This window comes from Tursiops truncatus, chromosome 5 (genome assembly GCF_011762595.2).
Source record: "Tursiops truncatus isolate mTurTru1 chromosome 5, mTurTru1.mat.Y, whole genome shotgun sequence".
NCBI classification, from domain to species: domain Eukaryota; kingdom Metazoa; phylum Chordata; class Mammalia; order Artiodactyla; family Delphinidae; genus Tursiops; species Tursiops truncatus.
Window position 1 is genome coordinate 2,348,493 of NC_047038.1, and position 18,498 is coordinate 2,366,990.

General features: G+C 54.5%; 1 protein-coding gene across 4 annotated transcripts in view; it reads left to right on the forward strand.

Annotated features, from left to right (window-relative positions):
• Nucleotides 1-18,498, forward strand: part of RGS12 (regulator of G protein signaling 12) — a 118,270-nt gene that overhangs the window by 85,465 nt on the left and 14,307 nt on the right. For 3 of the 4 annotated variants that reach the window (XM_033856582.2, XM_033856583.2, XM_019951309.3), the window contains exons 6-13: nucleotides 11,126-11,295; nucleotides 11,715-11,807; nucleotides 12,520-12,663; nucleotides 13,418-13,597; nucleotides 13,882-14,035; nucleotides 15,821-15,897; nucleotides 17,737-17,931; nucleotides 18,294-18,367. In XM_033856582.2, coding sequence (XP_033712473.1) covers nucleotides 11,126-11,295; nucleotides 11,715-11,807; nucleotides 12,520-12,663; nucleotides 13,418-13,597; nucleotides 13,882-14,035; nucleotides 15,821-15,897; nucleotides 17,737-17,931; nucleotides 18,294-18,367 — 1,087 coding nt within the window. The other variant, XM_073804785.1, reaches the window with a different exon arrangement.

Consider the following 18,498-nt stretch of genomic DNA (forward strand, 5'->3'; position numbering starts at 1 on the left):
CATTCGGGGTCCTTGGGCTTCTGCACTGAGCAGTGGCCTCCAGACAGGGTCAGGCCACAGCTGGAGGGTTCACACTTCACGTGCGGCTCTTGGCCCCAGAATAAAACGAGGTCTTCACGGAGTGTATGTATTTTATTCACTGAGATGAAATACACTGATTTCACTAAGGAATTAGTAAGTGAATAATGTGAATTTTTTTCATTCAAATCAACATACTAAATGAATTTGATTAGGGCTAATCTTTGAAAAGTGTCCCGCGTCCCTTTCTGGTGAGTCCTGGAGGCGCCCTGTGGTCAGATGCCGGCTAGTGGGCAGCCCACGTGTGGTCACAGTTGCTAGCACTGTGCCTTGAATCCCGAGCGCTCATGTGACAAGTGACACGTCCCCTTTGCGTGTCGCGTTACTTCCCACGCTGACCCTTTTTGGCTACCGTTCTGCCCACTCACACGGCCTCGCGAGCTCTCCCAGCATCTCACCCCCATCTGCTTGGCATTTCAGTCTCCAGAAGGACTTGTGTCATTTCAGACACGGAAAGTTTGTTCTGCTCTGCTCTGCCAGAACAGTTATAAATCGACTCTCTGGTGGTGACTCCAGGAAAGACTCAGCATCTAGGTTTCTGGTGTTTGGGCCCACATTTCCTGTGGCCCTGGGAAGTATATGGAAGGATACTGTACACTGAGCGCTGCCCTATAGACCTGGGAGGCGTTTGCCTGCTCTCCAGGGCTGTGACATCTGGCCAGGAGTTCATGAACGGTGACACTGGGAGCGTCCCTTGGAGCACATGGACGCTGTCTCAGCACCTTCACCAGCTAATCTCAGGCTGGTCATAGGAGGGCTTCACACTTCAGCAACTTCCTTTGTAAAATGGGCTGATGGATCAATAGTTTGCAGACTCTGTGCCGAGGAGGTGCTGTCAGGCTCCATAGACATTTCATTCTCATCGTCAGAAGGGCTCTGTAAATAGTGGCAGATCTTTCATGAAGGAGGTGCTAGGCTGCCTGCCCGAGGCCGCACCAGGTCAAGCAGAGCGCGGCCGAGGTCTGTCCCACCTGTTCTTGTCTGTATCTTCTTCCTTCCCAGTGGCCCAGTCCACACACAGGGATTCCATATGCGATTGCTTTGAGGAAAAAAAAAGGCCTGCTGCTTTAAATTTGTAAAACGTGTCAGGGCTGCAGCTGGGGAATGAAGTGAATACTCCTAGGGAGCCTACTGTGCGGTGTGGGCAGGACGTGGCAGACTTGGACGTGCAGCTGAGCCGGGTAGGGCGGGGGTGGGGGGAGGGCCGGGCAGCCCTCCCTGTGCATCCACCTTTCAGTGCAGAACTCGGGCAAGTTCCAGAATTCTAAGTTCAAGCCTAGACTTCAGGGCGTTTGAAGAGAGGAGAATAGAATATATCTTACTTAACAGCACGTTAGCTTCTTTGATATTTTTTCAGTATTTAGATGCGTGGTGTAAAGATCTTAACTTGTACTCTTGCACAAAGCCCTGCAATTGTTAATTTCTCCCCTAATGAGAAAACCAAGACATAAAGATATCCAGGCCCATGCAGTCTATTGCATTATGCCACCCAGAGCCAGAATGACCATCATGGGCCTGAGTCTCCACCTGGGTTTTCCCCCAGAACTGAATTTTACCGTTGAAATGGCCGAATGGCAGATATTCCCAAGGCCTGGTTTGAAGGGTGGACCAGTTCACTTGATGAGCAAGTACAGGCTTTAAAAAGTAAATGACATGGGCTTCCCTGGTGGTGCAGTGGTTGAGAGTCCGCCTGCCGATGCAGGGGACACGGGTTTGTGCCCCGGTCCAGGAGGATCCCACATGCCACGGAGAGGCTGCACCCGTGAGCCATGGCCGCTGAGCCTGCGCGTCCAGAGCCTGTGCTCCGCAACGGGAGAGGCCACAGCAGTGAGAGGCCCGCGTACCGCAAAAAAAAAAAAAAAGTCAATGACGTGATGCTAAAACTCATGGAATCCTGCACCTAGGACTGTATATTTCACTGTATGTGGATTTTATCTCAAAAAGAACTGTAAACAAAGATGAAAGTCTAGTTAGTGGTTTTGTTTTTGGCAGTGTATGCGTTATCAGTTCTTTTTTTAAAATAACTTTATTTATCTATCTATTTATTTATGACTGCGTTGGGTCTTTGTTGCTGCGCGTGGCTTTCTCTAGTTGCAGTGAGTGGGGGCTACTCTTCATTGCAGTGCACGGGCTTCTCACCGCGGTGGCTTCTCTTGTTGCGGAGCACGGGCTCTAGGCACGCAGGCTTCAGGAGTTGTGTCACGTGGGCTCCGTAGTTGTGACTTGCGGGCTCTAGAGCGTAGGCTCAGTAGTTGTGGCGCATGGGCTTAGTTACTCTGCAGCATGTGGGATCTTCCTGGACCAGGGCTGAAACCCGTGTCCCCTGCATTGGCAGGCGGATTCCTAACCACTGTGCCACCAGGTAAGTCCGTGTTATCAGTTCTTAAAGTACCTTCTGTGTATTCTAGGCTTCAGCAGATGAGCAAATACACCAAGAATAGTGGGAGCCCAGTTCTCCGCTGCTGGTGAGGGAGTTACAAATATGGGACAGGAGAATGTATTGGGGTTAGGGTTGGGGTTGGGGTTTAAGGTGTCAGTATGAATTCATGGTTTTAATAGATGGATGTGAGCATGTAGAAATAAGTAGATAAATAGTTGTGCACCTGTGTATTCATAGGCATGTGTGGGTATGCGTATCAGTATTTCTTAGCTCTGTCCACTGGAAGGGCCTGGAAGCAACAAAAACCCCCAGTAGCAATGAGTGCCCCTTGTGTCCAGATCTTGGTGTCCAAACACCACTCCTCAGTGAAAGGAACTGGGTTCCTTGGAGCAAAACTGATTCCTGGTCTGGAGCACGGAAAGTACAAAATGAGTCCCACACATGTTCTTACACCAGAAAATAAGGAGGTGCTCAGTGCATGGTGGGGACTTACCAGAAGGCCCCAGGTGCCGGCTTGAAGGGAGGCAGAGCATAAAAACAGAAGTCCATTGAGTGCGTACTGATGTAGATAAATGAGTTTATAGTAAGTGGGCGAGGAGGGAAAGCTCTTTCATACAGTAAAATGTGGAGGAATTATGGTGTCAGAAAGTCTTCTGTGGGGACTTCCCTGGTGGCAGGAGACATGGGTTCGAGCCCTGGTCTGGGAAGATCCCACATGCTGCAGAGCAACTAAGCCCGTGCACCATAACTACTGAGCCTGTGCTCTAGAGCCCGCGAGCCACAACTACTGAACCCGAGTGCCACAGCTGCTGAAGCCCGCACGCCTAGAGCCCGTGCTCCATAACAAGAGAAGCCACCGCAATGAGAAGCCTGCGCACAACCAAGAGTAGCCCCTGCTCGCCGCAACTAGAGAAAGTCTGTGCGCAACAACGAAGACCCAACGCAGACCCAAAAATAAAGAAAATAAATTTATATATCTATAAAGAAAAGTCTTCTGCAGATGCTGAAATACTGGACACAAGCTTGACGAGGAACAAGAGCCATCCATCAACTCAGAGGGCAGGTTAGCGCCTCCACAGTGGAGAGCCCGGCACCCCAACCAAACAGCACCAATGCTGCAAGGGACTGACGCCCCTTCTCCTGCAGAGAAGTGCAAGGAGGACACGCGCGGGGCACCCATCGCTCCCGGAGTGCTCCTACCAGGTCAGCAGGAGACACCAGGCAGCCCAGACTGAGGGGCAGTCCACAGAAGAGCCGGCCCATGTCTGGGTCTAGAGACCAAAGAGAGGCTGGGGGCTTTTTAAAAAAAATAATTAATTAGTTTGTTTTTATTTATTTGTTTTATTTAATTAATTAATTTATTTGTTTTTGGCTGCATTGGGTCTTCGTTGCTGCGCGGGCTTCCTCTAGTTGCGGTGAGCAGGGGCTGCTCTTTGTTGCGGTGAGCGAGCTTCTCACTGTGGTGGCTTCTCTAGTTGCGGAGCACGGGCTCTAGGCACATGGGCTTCAGTAATTGTGGCTCGCGGGCTCAGTAGTTGTGGCGCACGGGCTTAGTTGCTCTGCAGCACGTGGGATCTTCCCGGACCAGGGCTCGAACCCATGTCCCCTGCATTGGCAGGCGGATTCGTAACCACCACACCACTAAGGGAAGCCCCAGGGCGGGAGCTTTTAAAGAGACACAACCACTAAGCGAACCTGAATTGGACCCTGGATGGGGAAATAGCCAGAAAGGACATCGTTGGTGAAACTGGAACTCGGACTGTGTCACTTTCTCCAGTTTTGATGGCTGTGCTGTGGTCGTGAAAGAAAATGTCCCCGTACTTCAGAAATTCACACTAAAGTATTCAGGGGTGAAGAGGTATGCTGTCTCCACCTTAATCTCAAATAGTTTGGGAAAAGTTACTGGCGTGTGTGTTTAGAGAAGGAGACTGGGAGGAAGGGAGTGAAGGGGAGAGGAGAGAGGATGACGCGGCCGGCAGAGCAAGATGTAGACGGCTAGTGAATCTGGGAAAGGGTGTATGGGAGTTCCTTTAACTGTTTTTGTAATTTTCTGCAAGGTTAATTTATGTCAAAATTAAAAGCTGCCCCCAAAGGATGGCACGTGTGGCTCTAAGAAAGGGGCAGCTTTAGGTCCAGTGGAGGTGTTTTCGGACCTCGCTCAAAGTCCTGTCTCCCCAGTTTATCAGCTGTGCTGGTAGCTCTGCCTTTCTGAGCACTGCCTGAGTCCCTGGGCAGGTGAGGGGCCCGACGCAGAGGGACTGGGACCCCGCGTCCCGGCCTGACTGCCTCTGCGACCCCTGAGCTCTGCTGCCTCATCAGCAGATGGCTGCACTTCAGAAACGTGAGGTCAGAAAGGACATTGATAGGAAAGTGGGACCCACTGGGGCTCTGCTGCATCGTTAAACACTTTTCCTGCATTGTTTTCTTGGAAAATGTTGAGATTGATTTAACACCTTTTTAACAGAACTGTCATCTAGTTGTAGCTGTTTATGCAGCAGTGTCCACCCAAGGATCTATGGCCGCCCGGCTCAGCCTGAGAGCCAGATCCAGCCCCCGCCAGTTTTTATAAACAAAGCTTTCATGGGACAGCCACGTGCATGCTTTGCTTTGACCTCAAAGTGCTCCTTGCGGTTTAAAAGTGGTTCAGTTTGGGGTAGTTGCTTATTACTTAGCGAATACTTATTCCTGATACTATGCAATTTTTTAATGAGAAGGTGATCACCTTCTCATTAAAAAGATAAGTTTTCTGTTTATGGGATTAAAATGTTTTAAATAGGGGAATTAAGAGTTTTATTATAAAAAGTATTTTTTTTTTCCTTTGCCACTGCTAGTTTAACAGAAAACAAGCGCCCAGAGGCCCCCGGGGCTTCAGCCTCAGCTCTTGTGCCTCTGAGAACAGCTCTGGGGCTTCTCTGCCTGCTGAATAATTCACAGCCGTGGCAGCAGCAGCTGAAGGTCTGCTCTGAATTATGGATGTGCCTCCTGTGATGCTTTGTGCTAGGTATACTGGCGGCTCCTTCTCCGTGAGCTCCAAGGGAGAGACTCGCCTTTGTCAGCCTGTGGCCTGGGATCTCTGGAGAAAGTGCACTAATTTACCTCTTTGGGGAGCGTGAGCTAAGCAACAATGTCTCTGTGTGTGGCCCGAGCCCGGGGCCCCGGGGGCTGTGCTGGCTGACCCTGGTATGGATTCAGAGGGGTGGTTTGCGGTGAATGGTTGGAAGTATTTGGTTAAATGGCATCACAGTGGCTCTTATCGGCTCTGCCCAGGTAAAGTCCCTCTGGTCTGTGCCTTGTCGTGGTTGGCGGGGGCAGGCAGACTGCGCGGTCTCCAGGTATGTGTGCCGAGGGGGCCCGTCCGCTTGGAGGCCGGTGGCAGTTAGCCCTATTACCTGACCTTGAGTTGTGGTTTAAATATTTAAAGTGCTGGAGGTTATGGTTTGGATGAGATATTCTGGTGAGATAATGATGGGTGAAAGCCTAGAGTTACAGAATTATCTATAAAATGTTAATAGTAAGGCATTCTTCAAGTTATTTGCAACACGGTAACCTGCATGTTTGTCCAGCCAATGTAAAGGTGGTGGCTTTCCTAGTTTTCAGCAGATCTGAAACAGACTTCAAAAACTTTCTCACCAGGAAAGCATTTCTCTGACTTAAACTGGTGAATTGAAAGGAAAAAAAGAAAACCAACTGCGACAACAGAAACCAGGAAACGTTCTCTAAAGTGAAGCTGTAAGGTGGGATGTGGGGTGTCTTCCATGGACGTGTTTTTCTTTGGCTGGAGGATGAGTGTGTTGTTTTCCAAGCACCTGACACCCCAGAGAGACTCAGGCAGTGGCTTAGACATAGTGGGGTTTCTTCCATCACCTGTCCTGGCCTTGGAGTTGGGGTAGGAATCCCGGCGTTCGAAGGAATTTTATTTGTGTTCAAGGGCAGTCCTCCCACACATGTGCACTGTTTTCTGTGTCGAGAGCAATTCCAGAGTGAGTTTAAGGTGGCGTGAATTATGAAATTCAGAACTTGACAATGGCGGTCAAGGCCCGGTGACTCTCCGGTGTCATGGACACACGGAAGTGCTAGGATCTTGCCATCCCCGAGGGGCTCTGCACCCACCACGTGGCTCTCCACATTCTTCTGCAAGAAGCTGCCACCTAGAGATTCACCAGGAGATCTCACGATGACAAGAGCTGTGTACTGACGTGCTTTACGCAGCCAGGCATTGTCTCTACTTTTCCCACTCTGAAGAGTGTGCACATTCCCATAGATCTGGCCGAGGTGGAGGGAAACGGCCGGGGCTGCGGCCTCAGGCAGCGTGGTCTGGCCCTGGAGCTGCTCCTGCAGGGTCACTGCTGTCCCCTCTCGAAGCTCCTGGTGCCTGAGTTGAGGCCCAGGGAGCAGGCATTCAGGTCCCAGAAGCAACAGTGTGGGTGTGTTGGCCAGAAGAAACAAAAGAGCCTGTGGGGAGGCCCGGGGAGCCAGCGCACGATAACTTTCTGACTTCGTGGGTCAGATGAGAGCTGGAGTCCCAGGCCTGCGTCCCCAGCTGAAATGACTCTTCCCAGGAGAGGCTCTGTCTGCAGGCAGAGCCCAGCCCAGCCCTCCACCCCCCCCCCCACCCCCCCGCCCCTTCTCAGGCCCAGCGCATCTTTCTGTGCAGGACACCAGTGCCCCTAAGACTCCACGGCAGGAACCGCCCTGCTCCCACCAAGGCATCAGAAAAGGCAGGCCTCAGGGTGTGCCTGCCGCTGGCCGGCTGAGCCGAGCAGCCCACAATGAGCGGCCGGGGGGGCCTTTCTTTTTTTAATTGTAATGTTTAATGTTTCTTTATCGATTAGACTTTTAAAGTGTCAGTTATTGATCTGTGAGTCTTCAAAAATAATTCATATCGGCTAAATCTTATAAAAATGGATTGGTATACGGGTCATCTTTCCCTTAACACGTGTATTCGGTAGCGTTCATTTTTCCTTCACTCAATCCCTCCACAAACTTGCAGCGCTGGGCAGGGCAGGGGTGGGCGCCTGGGAAGCCTGCCCACACACCCCCCGCCTCCCTCGTGTCCTGTGTGCACTGGTCTACATTGCTCTGCCTGTTGCGTGTTGGAATCCACACACCTTTTGTTTGACAAGTAAAAGCTGCAACACCTTGATGGGTTCAGCTGCTGTGTCCGCAGTTTGCCCCCGACCTGTCCTCACCATCCAGCCTCAGCTGACCTCCGCTGGCCGCTCTCCACGTGCAGCCAGAAGGACAAAAAGTCCCTTCTTTTTTATTATTATTAACGGAATGTTTTATTTTTAGCATAGATGTGATGGCTTTTTTTCCAATATTTTTTATTTAAGTATAGTTGATTTACAATGTCATGTTAATTTCTGCTGTACAGCAAAGCAATTCAGTTGTATATATATATATATATATATATATATATACACACACACACATATATACACACACATTCTTTTTTAAAAATATTCTTTCCCGTTATGGCTTATCCTAGAATATTGACTACAGTTCCCTGTGCTGTACAGTAGGACCTTGTTGTTTATCCATTCTCTATATAATAGCTTACATCTGCTCATCCCAAACTCCCACTCCATCCCTCCCCCAGCCCCCTCCCCCTTGGCAACCACAAGTCTGTTCTTTATGTCTGTGAGTCTGTTTCTGTTTTGTAGATAAGTTCATCTGTGTCATACTTTAGATTCCACATGTAAGTGATGTCATATGATATTTGTCTCTCCGTCTGGCTTACTTCACTCAGTATGATCGTCTCTAGGTCCGTTGATGTTACCGCAAATGGCATGGTTTCGCTCTTCCTTATGGCTGAGCAGTATTCCAGCGTGTATATATGTACCACATCTTCTTTATCCAATTATCTGTCAGTGGACATTTAGGTTGTTTCCATGTCCTGGCTATTGTGAATAGTGCTGCTGTGAACATAGGGGTGCGTGCATCTTTTCGAATTATAGTTTTGTCTGGATATATGCCCAGGAGTGGGATTGCTGGATCATATGGTAATTCTATTTTTAGTTTTTTGAGGAACCTCCATACTGTTTTCCACAGTGGCTGCACCAACTTACATTCCCACCAACCGTGTAGGAGGGTTTCCTTTTCTCCACACCCTCTCTAGCATTTATTGTTTGTAGACTTTCCAGTCTGACAGGTGTGAGATGGTACCTAATTGTAGCTTTGAAGTGCATCTTTCTAATAATTAGTGATGTTGAGCATCTTTTCATGTGCCTATTAGCCATCTGTATTTCTTCTTTGGAGAAATGTCTATTTAGGTCTTCTGCCCGTTTTTTGTTTGTTTGTTTGCGGTACGCGGGCCTCTCACTGTTGTGGCCTCTCCCGTTGCGGAGCACAGGCTCCTGACTCGCAGGCTCCGCGGCCATGGCTCACGGGCCCAGCCGCTCCGCGGCATGTGGGATCTTCCCGGACTGGGGCACGAACCCGTGTCCCCTGCATCGGCAGGCAGACTCTCAACCACTGCACCACCTGGGAAGCCCTGCCCGTTTTTTGATTGGGTTGTTTGTTTTTCTGTTGCTGAGTTGTATGAGCTGCTTATATATTTTGGAAATTAAGCCCTTGTCGGTTGCATTGTTTGCAAATATTTTCTCCCATCTTGACATTCCCTTGTTTATCGCTGTCCTCCAGGGTGAAATCCACACAGCTTGGGTGCCCACCTCCCGGCCCCACTGGCCTTGCTTGCCAGCTCTCACAGCCACACGGGCTGTGAGCCGTGTTTCTTCTGCCACAGGGCCTTTGCACGTGCTTGTCCCCTTGTGGAAGGCTTTTCCCGCTTTCCTGAGGTCGGTTAAGTTCTGTTCATCCCTCAACTCTCAGTTCAGCCATTATTGCCTTAAGGGGAAAAAGCTGGAGGAAAATGTTTTGGTGCTCATACTTTACCGAGTGTCTTTAAAATAGACTGTTTCATCTTTTGAGGATGACCCTGTTTATCAGCATGAAACGTAGCAGGGAAGCTTCTCTGCTCGGCCCCTGATGCTGCCCCGGACGCTGGTTCACGGTTCACATTCTCTTTGGCTCCGTGTGGGGGTCCCTGGGGCTGGGGGCATCTTAAGCCTCTACTTAGTGACAGATCATACTCTTCCTCCACTTTCCTTTGGTTTATTGATCTTTTTTTTTATTGATGCGTAGGTGCTCTTAAATATAAAGAAAATTAGTCCTTCAGCTGTGTAACGTGTTACATGTATTTCCCATAGTTTCTTATTTGTCTTTTGCCTTAGCTTACAGTATTTTTTACAGAGATTTGATTTGATATTTTGAGGTGTAGTTGACATACAACATTATGTTAGTTTCAGGTGTACAACATAGTGTTTCAAAATTTGTATGTATTGTGAAATGAGTGCCACAGTGAGTCTAGCTGGCTTCCCTCACTGGGCACAGATGCAGAATTCTTTCTTGTGATGAGAACTTCCCAGATCTCCTCTCTTAGCTCCTTTCACGCGCGCGAGGCCGTGTCGTTGCTTACACTTGCCGTGCCGTGCCGTCCGTCCCCAGGACCTCTTTCTCTTACGTCTGGACGTTTGTACCTGCTGATCCCTCCACCCACATTGCCCCCCACCCCGCCCACTGCCTCTGGTACCAGCCGTCTGCTCTCACACACAGAGGCTTCAAGTCTGTCTCTGACGGCTCTGGGCGGGAGCCTGCCGGATGTCCTCGCTCAGGTATCTCAGAGAACTGTCCCATGCTTTCTTCTAGTATTTCTCTGACTTCACTGTTTACGTTTAAATCTTTGGTCCGTGTGGCATTTTTTCTAGTGCGTATTGCAAGACCGCCAACTTGGTCACTCTCCAGCTGGTCACAGTTGACCCTGTAGCGTGTATTGAGTGATCCGGCTGTGTCCTGTCCCAGTGGCGCGTCTGCTTCTGCAGCGGCATCGTTCAGGATGCGGCGTGCGACGAGTGTAACATTGGGTGGGGCTGGCCCTGCCTCCGTGCTTTTGTTTTGTGTAGTTTTCCAGCATTTCGTGTTTGGTTTTCCACGTGAACCTTTACACTCAGTTTGTCTGGTTCTAATAGAACGTGTACTGGGAAGTGTGTTGGGAGGAGAGGTTAATTTGGGGGGATAGGAGTCTGTGGTGTTTAGTCCTTTGTTGCCCCTGTTACTGGACACAAATCACACGTGAAGACATGGGGTCTTCCAGGACCCCAGCCCCAAGGAGAGAGAGGAGAGTGTGAGCGTGTGCCTGCCTGTGAGCTGCCTGTGAGCGTGTGTGAGCATGTGTGAGCGTGTGTGAGCGTGTGTGAGCGTGTGCCTGCCTGTGAGCATGTGTGAGCGTGTGTGAGCGTGTGTGAGCGTGTGCCTGCCTGTGAGCGTGTGTGAGCGTGTGTGAGCGTGTGTGAGCGTGTGCCTGCCTGTGAGCGTGTGTGAGCGTGTGTGAGCGTGTGTGAGCGTGTGCCTGCCTGTGAGCGTGTGTGAGCGTGTGCCTGCCTGTGAGTGTGTCAGCGCACGTTGAGGAGCGGGTTTCCGATCACATACACACAAAAGTCGTTCCCACTCGGCCCAGTACCCAGGGTGCCCAGAACGATGCGGCCACGGTGTGGGCACTCGCCGCACTGTGTCGGCTGAATGCACCTCCTGTAGAAGACAGACGGTGAGGGCCCCGCGGGCAGGAGGGGGACAGGCCCGCAGGTGAGTGAGGTCTGTGCTGCCCCGCAGAGCTGAACGGCGCCGACCTGAAGGACTGCGTGAGCAACCACAGCCTGAGCAGCAATGCCAGCCTCCCCAGCGTGCAGAGCTGCCGGCGCCTGCGTGAGCGGAGGGTTGCCAGCTGGGCCGTGTCCTTCGAACGGCTTCTGCAGGACCCGCTCGGAGTTCGCTACTTTTCCGTGAGTCTGATGGGCAGCGGGCACCTCCTGCAGCCGGCCCCAGGGCAGGGCTGGGCAGGGCAGACGTCTCGTCCTCCTGCTTCTACCCCGGACGCTCAGGCCCAGGGGCTGGAGGGCGCCTCTCTCTGCCGTGAGGGGCATCAGAGCTTCTTGTGAACCGTTGGAAGCAGCTGCCTGCTAGCCAGGCCGGCTACTAGGAAGGCATGCTCAGCTCCTAAGGAAACAGCTGGGAAGGCCCAGGTGGTCCCAGTGAGGCAGCTTTTAAGTTTGCTCCCAGGTAAATTCTGGAGAGGCGCTTGGCACCCCTGGTTTCTGTGGGAATAATGAAACAGAGCACAGAGGAGGGAGGTCCCACCGCCACTACTGACGTACCCTTTTCCGAGGACGGTGTGAAGGTTAATCTGTGGTGTTTTTCGTAGGATTTTCTAAGGAAGGAATTCAGTGAAGAGAACATTTTATTCTGGCAGGCCTGTGAATATTTTCATCATGTTCCCGCACACGACAAAAAAGAGGTACGTTTCTTCCGGCTGGGAAGTGGGAGTGGTTAAAGGGCAGGGTGATTTGAGCGTAGGTTCACACATGGTGCAGTTTGAAAAGTCCGTGTAAAAATATTTTCACACGATTAAAAAAAATTTTTTCAGAATGTTTCTTAATATATATGATATTTAATTTTGCCTAAACATAGCTTGCATAAATGGCCCTAAAACTTTCAACACATGTGCTGCCACTCCGTGTGTGGAAGGGGATTTAAGAGAAAATCCTGGGCCATCCTAAGGATGCCCATCCGTACGGCCCCCCTTGCAGGCTGCGCGGGGGCAGGTGAGCCCCGCTGGTGCGGGTGCTGACCCGCGGCGTGACCCGCTCTGAGGCAGCCTGTGCCCCTCCCTCAGAGGAGGCCTCTTCTCTGCTTCTCACGCTCCGTGCTGCCCGGACCTCCCTCCCACTTTGGCGAGACCACACCACGCGACAGCACCCGCGCCGCCCGCGCCCGGATGCCCCCGTAGCAGCAGCACAGCCTCGGTCTTTGGAACATTCAGATTGCGCTTTGACAACATTTGGAGAGGAGCCGATTTAGTGAAAAGTTTCATACTGGCTGGCACTTCTAGTTATTATGCAAGCAAGAAATATTTATTAGGCCCCAAGAAAACGTGTCTCCATTGCCTGGACCCGTGTCAGAAAACACGTGTGTGGTCTGCATGTCCCACTCACGCGCTGTCCCGTCAGCTCTCCTACAGGGCCCGCGAGATCTTCAGTAAGTTCCTGAGCAGCAAAGCCACCACGCCGGTCAACATCGACAGCCAGGCCCAGCTGGCGGACGACATCCTCAGCGCCCCGCACCCCGACATGTTCAAGGAGCAGCAGCTCCAGGTGACTGCCCGGGGCACGGGCAGAGGACTCGGGTCCCGGAGAGCAGCCCCCGCAGGCACCAGACTGCGAGGGGAGTGCCGGTGGGACCCCCACCCCTACCCCGCCCCACTCCAGCCGCTGGGCTCCATCTCAGAGCCAGGGTTCAGCAGGGCGCTGGAGCAGGACGTCCCCACCGCGGCGTACCTGACTGTTGACACTCTCCCTTATGCATCTGTGTGTCATCACAGGTTCATGGGCGGTGATATACATAGAGATCGATGGACGCTTGGATTTTTTTCAGTTTTAGGACATCACTGTGATGAAAAGTGTGCATTGGACTTAATGTGTTTTAGAGCACATGTCCACTGGCCTTAGCAGGGGTTACTTCTGTTGCTGAGTCGTGTGAATGAGGTTTAAGAAAATGGAGGAAGGTAGTTTCAAGACAGGTCTCACTTCCTTTAGGTTTCCAGTTGCCTTTGGTTTCATTCTTATTTAACAAAGTAAAGAGTCTCCAAGATTGCACCTTGGCTGTCCTGAGGCCGCTCAGACGCTGGCTTTATGTGGGTTGTTGGAACTGGCTGGTCATAAGCACGGCCACCGAGGGCTGGCGTGTTATAAGTGTGATCAGACATAACGGAGCCTGGGCAACGACTCCAGGGGCGATGAGGGACTTTGGGAACAGGCCCTGCTGCGCGTGCGGCCTGGCGCCGCCCCGCACCTTCAGGGCCAAGTGTCCGGTTCCGTGTGTCACTGGACAGCGCTGTTTCCTCGGCAGATCTTCAACCTGATGAAGTTCGACAGCTACACTCGTTTTCTGAAATCGCCGCTGTACCAAGAGTGCATCCTGGCGGAGGTGGAGGGCCGCCCACTGCCCGACGCACAGCAGGTCCCCAGCAGCCCCACCTCCAAGCACAGCGTCAGCTCCGACCACTCAAACACGTCCACGCCAAAGAAGGTGCCCGTCCCGGCCGCGCTGGCCCCCCCCCCCCAGATGAAAGCTGTTCTGCAGAGATGACAGCAGACGCCCCTGTTGGCTTATCCCCTCACCCGCAGGGAATGCAAGGCCCTCTTAGCACTCGCACCTCCCGTGCGTCTTGTCCGAGGCTCTGGCCTTGAGGGACCTGGGCCCTCCCGCGGAGCACGTGTCTTGGTGGCCTGCTCCAGCTCCCTTCCCATGCATTTCATGTGATGTTAAATTAACTTCACGCTGTTTTAACGACGTTTTCCATTTGACGGCAGTTGAATGGAAAATCGAAATCAGGACGGTCCCTGAATGAAGAGTTGGGAGATGAGGACAGCGAGAAGAAACGAAAAGGAGCGTTCTTCTCTTGGTCAAGGACCAGGAGCGCCGGGCGGTCCCAGAAGAAGAAGGACCAAGGCGACCGTCCAAGCGGTTCGTGGTTTGTCGTGTGAGGTGGGGGGGGCGGGGGCGAGGCCCTCTCAGGGACAAATGAGGACGTGTGGGCTGTGCTTGTGACGTGGCCCTTTGGGGCGGCCTGGCTGGGGAAGCGGGGCCTCTAGGGCCCTCTGAGAGGGGGCATGGTGCATTCTAACCCCCCAGGCTAGGGTGCCCGACGGGTACCACCCTCTTCTTGCTTGAGCAGTAATGGGTGCTCTTGGTAGAAAATTTGGAAAATGCAACCAAGTGAAAAGCAGAAAATACAGGTGTCCTGCCCTCTGTGCACCCAGACGGCCTCTTGCTTCCTGCCGCGTGCAGAGAGGCGCACGAGCTTCTGTAATGTTTTCAAGAAAATGGGACACCATAGTTGGGTACCAGGCGTTTTCAGAATTGTAATTTTATTATTGTAAATTGTAAAGGTTGCCATCCTAGATCTTCTCTCCCTTGGTTTCTTTCTTGGATGTGGCTGAGAAGACAGTGTGAGAGGGACAGGGACGAGGGCTGGGACGCGCCGGGAGGGAGGTGGGTGGGCGGGTAGCAGCCTGGGCGTGGTGGTGGTGGGGACAGGGCAGAGAAGGGCGGGGCGCACACTGGGCGTGGAAGCACACGCGGGAGGGTCTGGCGGCCTTTTTTTCTCCACAGGCTGTCAGGAAAGGGATTATTTTCTGGGAACTAACCTGCAGGCTCCAGACCCGGGCCCCGAGTTTAGGTGGGGCAGCCTACCGAGGGAGCTTGGAGCACCTGCGGGGCTGGTGCCTGTGCTGTGCCAGGCACTTCAGAGGGTTCATCTCCTGCTCAGAGCCGGCCGCAGGCAGGTCTTACGCCCACTTTGCAGAGGGCAGTGTAGGGAGGCTGTGGGCCTCTGCCAGTGCCCTGAGGCTCCAGGGCCCTGCCTGGGGCGGCCGGTACAGCTCTTCTTCCACAAGGAAGGGCAGCCGGAGCTGGGGGTGGGAGCGGTGTCGTCAGTGTGGCCAGGGACCCCCGAGGACCAGAGATGGGGGAGTGCCTGCCTCTCTAGGTCTGTGTCTCCGAGCGGGACCCCAGGAGACCGGGGTCCCCATACCCGGCACGTCTTTAGAGAGCCACCCGGAAAGGCCCTAAGTCCTGACTCCAGGACGCTCCCCAGGCGTCCTGACTCTCTCGCCTGGCAGTCCGTTGCTTTTGGCAGGTGGGTCAGTGGGGCCTGGGGGCCTCCGTGTAATCAGGCCCCTGCTCCACCCCCAGGCCCCGGCACAGCGGCATGGTCGGGGCCCTAGGCCCCGTGTTTTTAAAGGTCCTTTCTATGTCAGAGTTCTCGCGAGTTTTAGATTACAGTTAGCTTAGTCAGTGACATCGGATGGCGCGATTGTCAGCTCATTCAGGACTTTACAGGAAGATGGGACGTGAGCCGTCGGTAAAAGATGCCGTAACCGGCTGGCATGTGAAGCCACGTGTTGAGATGACAATTCCAGATTAAATGAAGGGCAGGGAGGCCCTGCACTTGCTTCCGTTTTGACCTGCGATGAGGCAGCAGGAGCCGGGGGGCTGCGCGGCCGCCAGCAGAGCAGAGCGCGGGCCTGGGCGGTGGCTCCCGGCTCCGGCTGTGTGCCAGGGGCGAGGCTGTGCCGCCGAAGGGCCTCCGAGCCTGGCTCCTGTCCTTCGAGCGTGTCTGTTCAGCCTAAAGGAGGTGTGGAGCTGTGGGGGACGTGACCACACTCGGGGGGTTTCTGCGCTTCTGCATTAAGCGAGCAAGCGTGAAGCTGGTGCCGTTGGGGGTTCTGAGTCCCTGTGTCCCTGCAGACCCCGCGCACGCCAACGGAGGCCTGGGCCGCCGGGAGTCGCAGGGCTCCATGACCTCGGCCGGGAGCCTGGACCTGGTGAGTCCCCGCAAAGCCGTGTCCCTCGTAAGGGAGCTGTTGCATGGATGGGGAGGGCGCCCCTTGAGCTCTAAGAATATCTCTGGGTTCATTTCTGAGACCTTTAGTTCCCGTTCAGGCACGTTTCTCTGGACGCCCACGGGAGCAGGCAGGTACTCCTCTTCGTCTCAGCACCTGCACGTCCCGTGAGCTCAGACACCCCTGTGTCTGCCTGTGCGCTGGGGGCCCGGGTCCTGCCTGGCCCTGAGCTCTCTCCTCACGCCCTGCTGAGTTGCTTGTCTGGCCCAGTTTCCAGTTAGATGGAGGAGGCATTGGGCTGACCTGCTAGCTGGTTAGCTGGCGTCTGGTGGCAATTTTGGAAAACCCTATTGTTGCCGGCCTCCTAGTCACTTGAGCTGGTCAGGCAGTAGTGAGTGTAGATGTCATTTCTTCTTCAGTTCTAACAATACCAGTTAGAGCCGTGAGGGTGGCCCACGCACCGGTCAGCCATTGCTGCCTGACAGAGCATCCCAAAACCCAGCGGCTTAAGACAAAGGACGTTTACTGTTGCCCGTGCCTCTGTGGGAAGGGCACATTTGGGGCCATTTTGCAGTCAGTCTACCACCTGCAGACTAGTTTTCTGAAGTAATATTTGGGAGAAAGAGATCTTCAGACCCTTGGAGGACAGAGTGGTAAGGAAGTGACAACCAGGGCAAGTCGGGCATTAGAAGGAGGCATGCGGGGAGCCGTCTGTAGCCAGGAAGCGGTGCTGTAACTCAGGGACCCAGAGGTCTGGCACGGGGCGCGCGGCCGCGGGCTGGCCCCGGTCCGGCTCCTGCCCCGAGCACGTGGGAGCCCTGCTCCGCGCAGTGGGGAGGGGCCGCCTCCCGCTCCTGCCCAGTCCACCCGCAGCACAGGCATCACGTCGCAGGTGCTGCCGCGCTGGAAGGCTTGCTTCCCCATCCTGCAGGCGTGCCCCCCGCCGCAGGGCCTGGCAGTGGGACAGGTGGGCTGGGCCACATCCCCTGCGCCGGGCAGAGGTGGTGGGCGTTCTCTGGGCAGAGGGCACCCCAGGCTGCAGGCTGCCTGCAGGGCGCACCCCCTGGCAGCCCTGCGGAGGAAGGAGCTGAGACTCCCCCGTGCCCCTCACACCCGGCCTCCCCATGCCGCCAGCTCCTCGTGACCTGGGGGCCAGGGTCTGAGGGGCCTCACACCCTCAGGTGTGTGCCGCTGCCTCTGAGCCTTGGCCTGGCCGTCCCGGCCCCTCTCCCAGCCTCTTCCCTCCGGCCCACCTGCTGTCTGTCTGTCCATTCCTCTCGGAAAGGCCTTGGGCCTGTGAGGTCGGGCAGAAAGAGCCAGAAAGGTGACCAGAAGCAGCAGAGGCTGCCTGCCTTGTCCGTCCCCGGCTCCTAGGCTGAGAGATGGGCGAGGCAGCTCCTGGTCCCCAGATGGCCTCAGTGGGCTCTGCAGGGTGACTCCACGTGCTTCCGGGTCAGGGAGGCCAAGACCGGACCCCCGAAAACAAAAGTGGGAAGGCCCACCCTATTGTAGTAGGAAAGCTGGTTAGCATGGCCCTTGTAAAAGTTGAGACTCAGAGCTTGGAGGCTGGGACTGCAAGGACGGTGCCTGTAGCTGAGAGGGGGTGGCGCTGTCTGTCCACTAGCAGCCCCACAGCGTAGCGGCCGTGTGCGCACAGCGCACTGTGCCTTTATCGGAATGTGTGCATTGTGGAGCCGGGTGTGCACAGGGAGCCGCACTGCTGGGCCCCCCACGCGTGTGCAAGCTACCATGGCCCTTCCCCGGGGCCTCCCCGCACTTTCCCTGACCCTGCGCCCGCCCCTATGTCTCCCTGCCCCCCAGCCAGAGGCCTGCAGGACCCTGGCGCCCGAGAAGGACAAGGCCGCCAAGCACTGCAGCATCCAGCTCCCCGACGGGACGGCCTGCGTGGTGCTCGTCAGGGCGGGGCTGTCCATCAAGGAAGTGCTGGCCGGGCTCTGCGAGCGACACGGCATCAACGGGGCTGCCGTGGACCTCTTCCTGGTGGGCGGGGACAAGGTACAGGGCTGCGGAGACCGTGGGCGTTTCCTCTGGGGGCGCCTGCCCTGTGGGAGACCCTGCCGATGGGGGAGCCGGCTAACCTGTGTGTATTTACCTGAGCGTGCGGGTTCCCTGCCGCCTTGGCCTGTGTTGGGCCTCACGGCCGACTCTGCTCTGTGCTCCATGCATGTGGCGGAGGTGGGTCCCGAGAGCGCCATCTCGCTGCGCAGAACCCTTTGCGGGCTCCCAGCAGCTGGTCAGAGAGCTGAGGCCTTCTCTCCGGCTATGGTGGGCCGCGTTTGAAGCTGCACTTTGCTCCGTGCAGCTGTGCGCCCCAGCTCCCACTGACGCCCGTCTCTCTTCCTTTCATGTGTTCGTAGCCTCTGGTGCTGCACCAGGACAGTAGCATCTTGGAGTCTAGGGACCTGCGCCTAGAAAAACGCACTTTATTTCGGTAAGAGAAATGCAGTTGCCATTTTCATGAGGCTTCCAGAGCCACAGGCTGTTTCTGACCACTTGCCCCGCTGGCCTCCGCTCTACTGTGAGCTCAGAGGGGCAGCCGCACGTGGCCCCAGGCACCCCGGG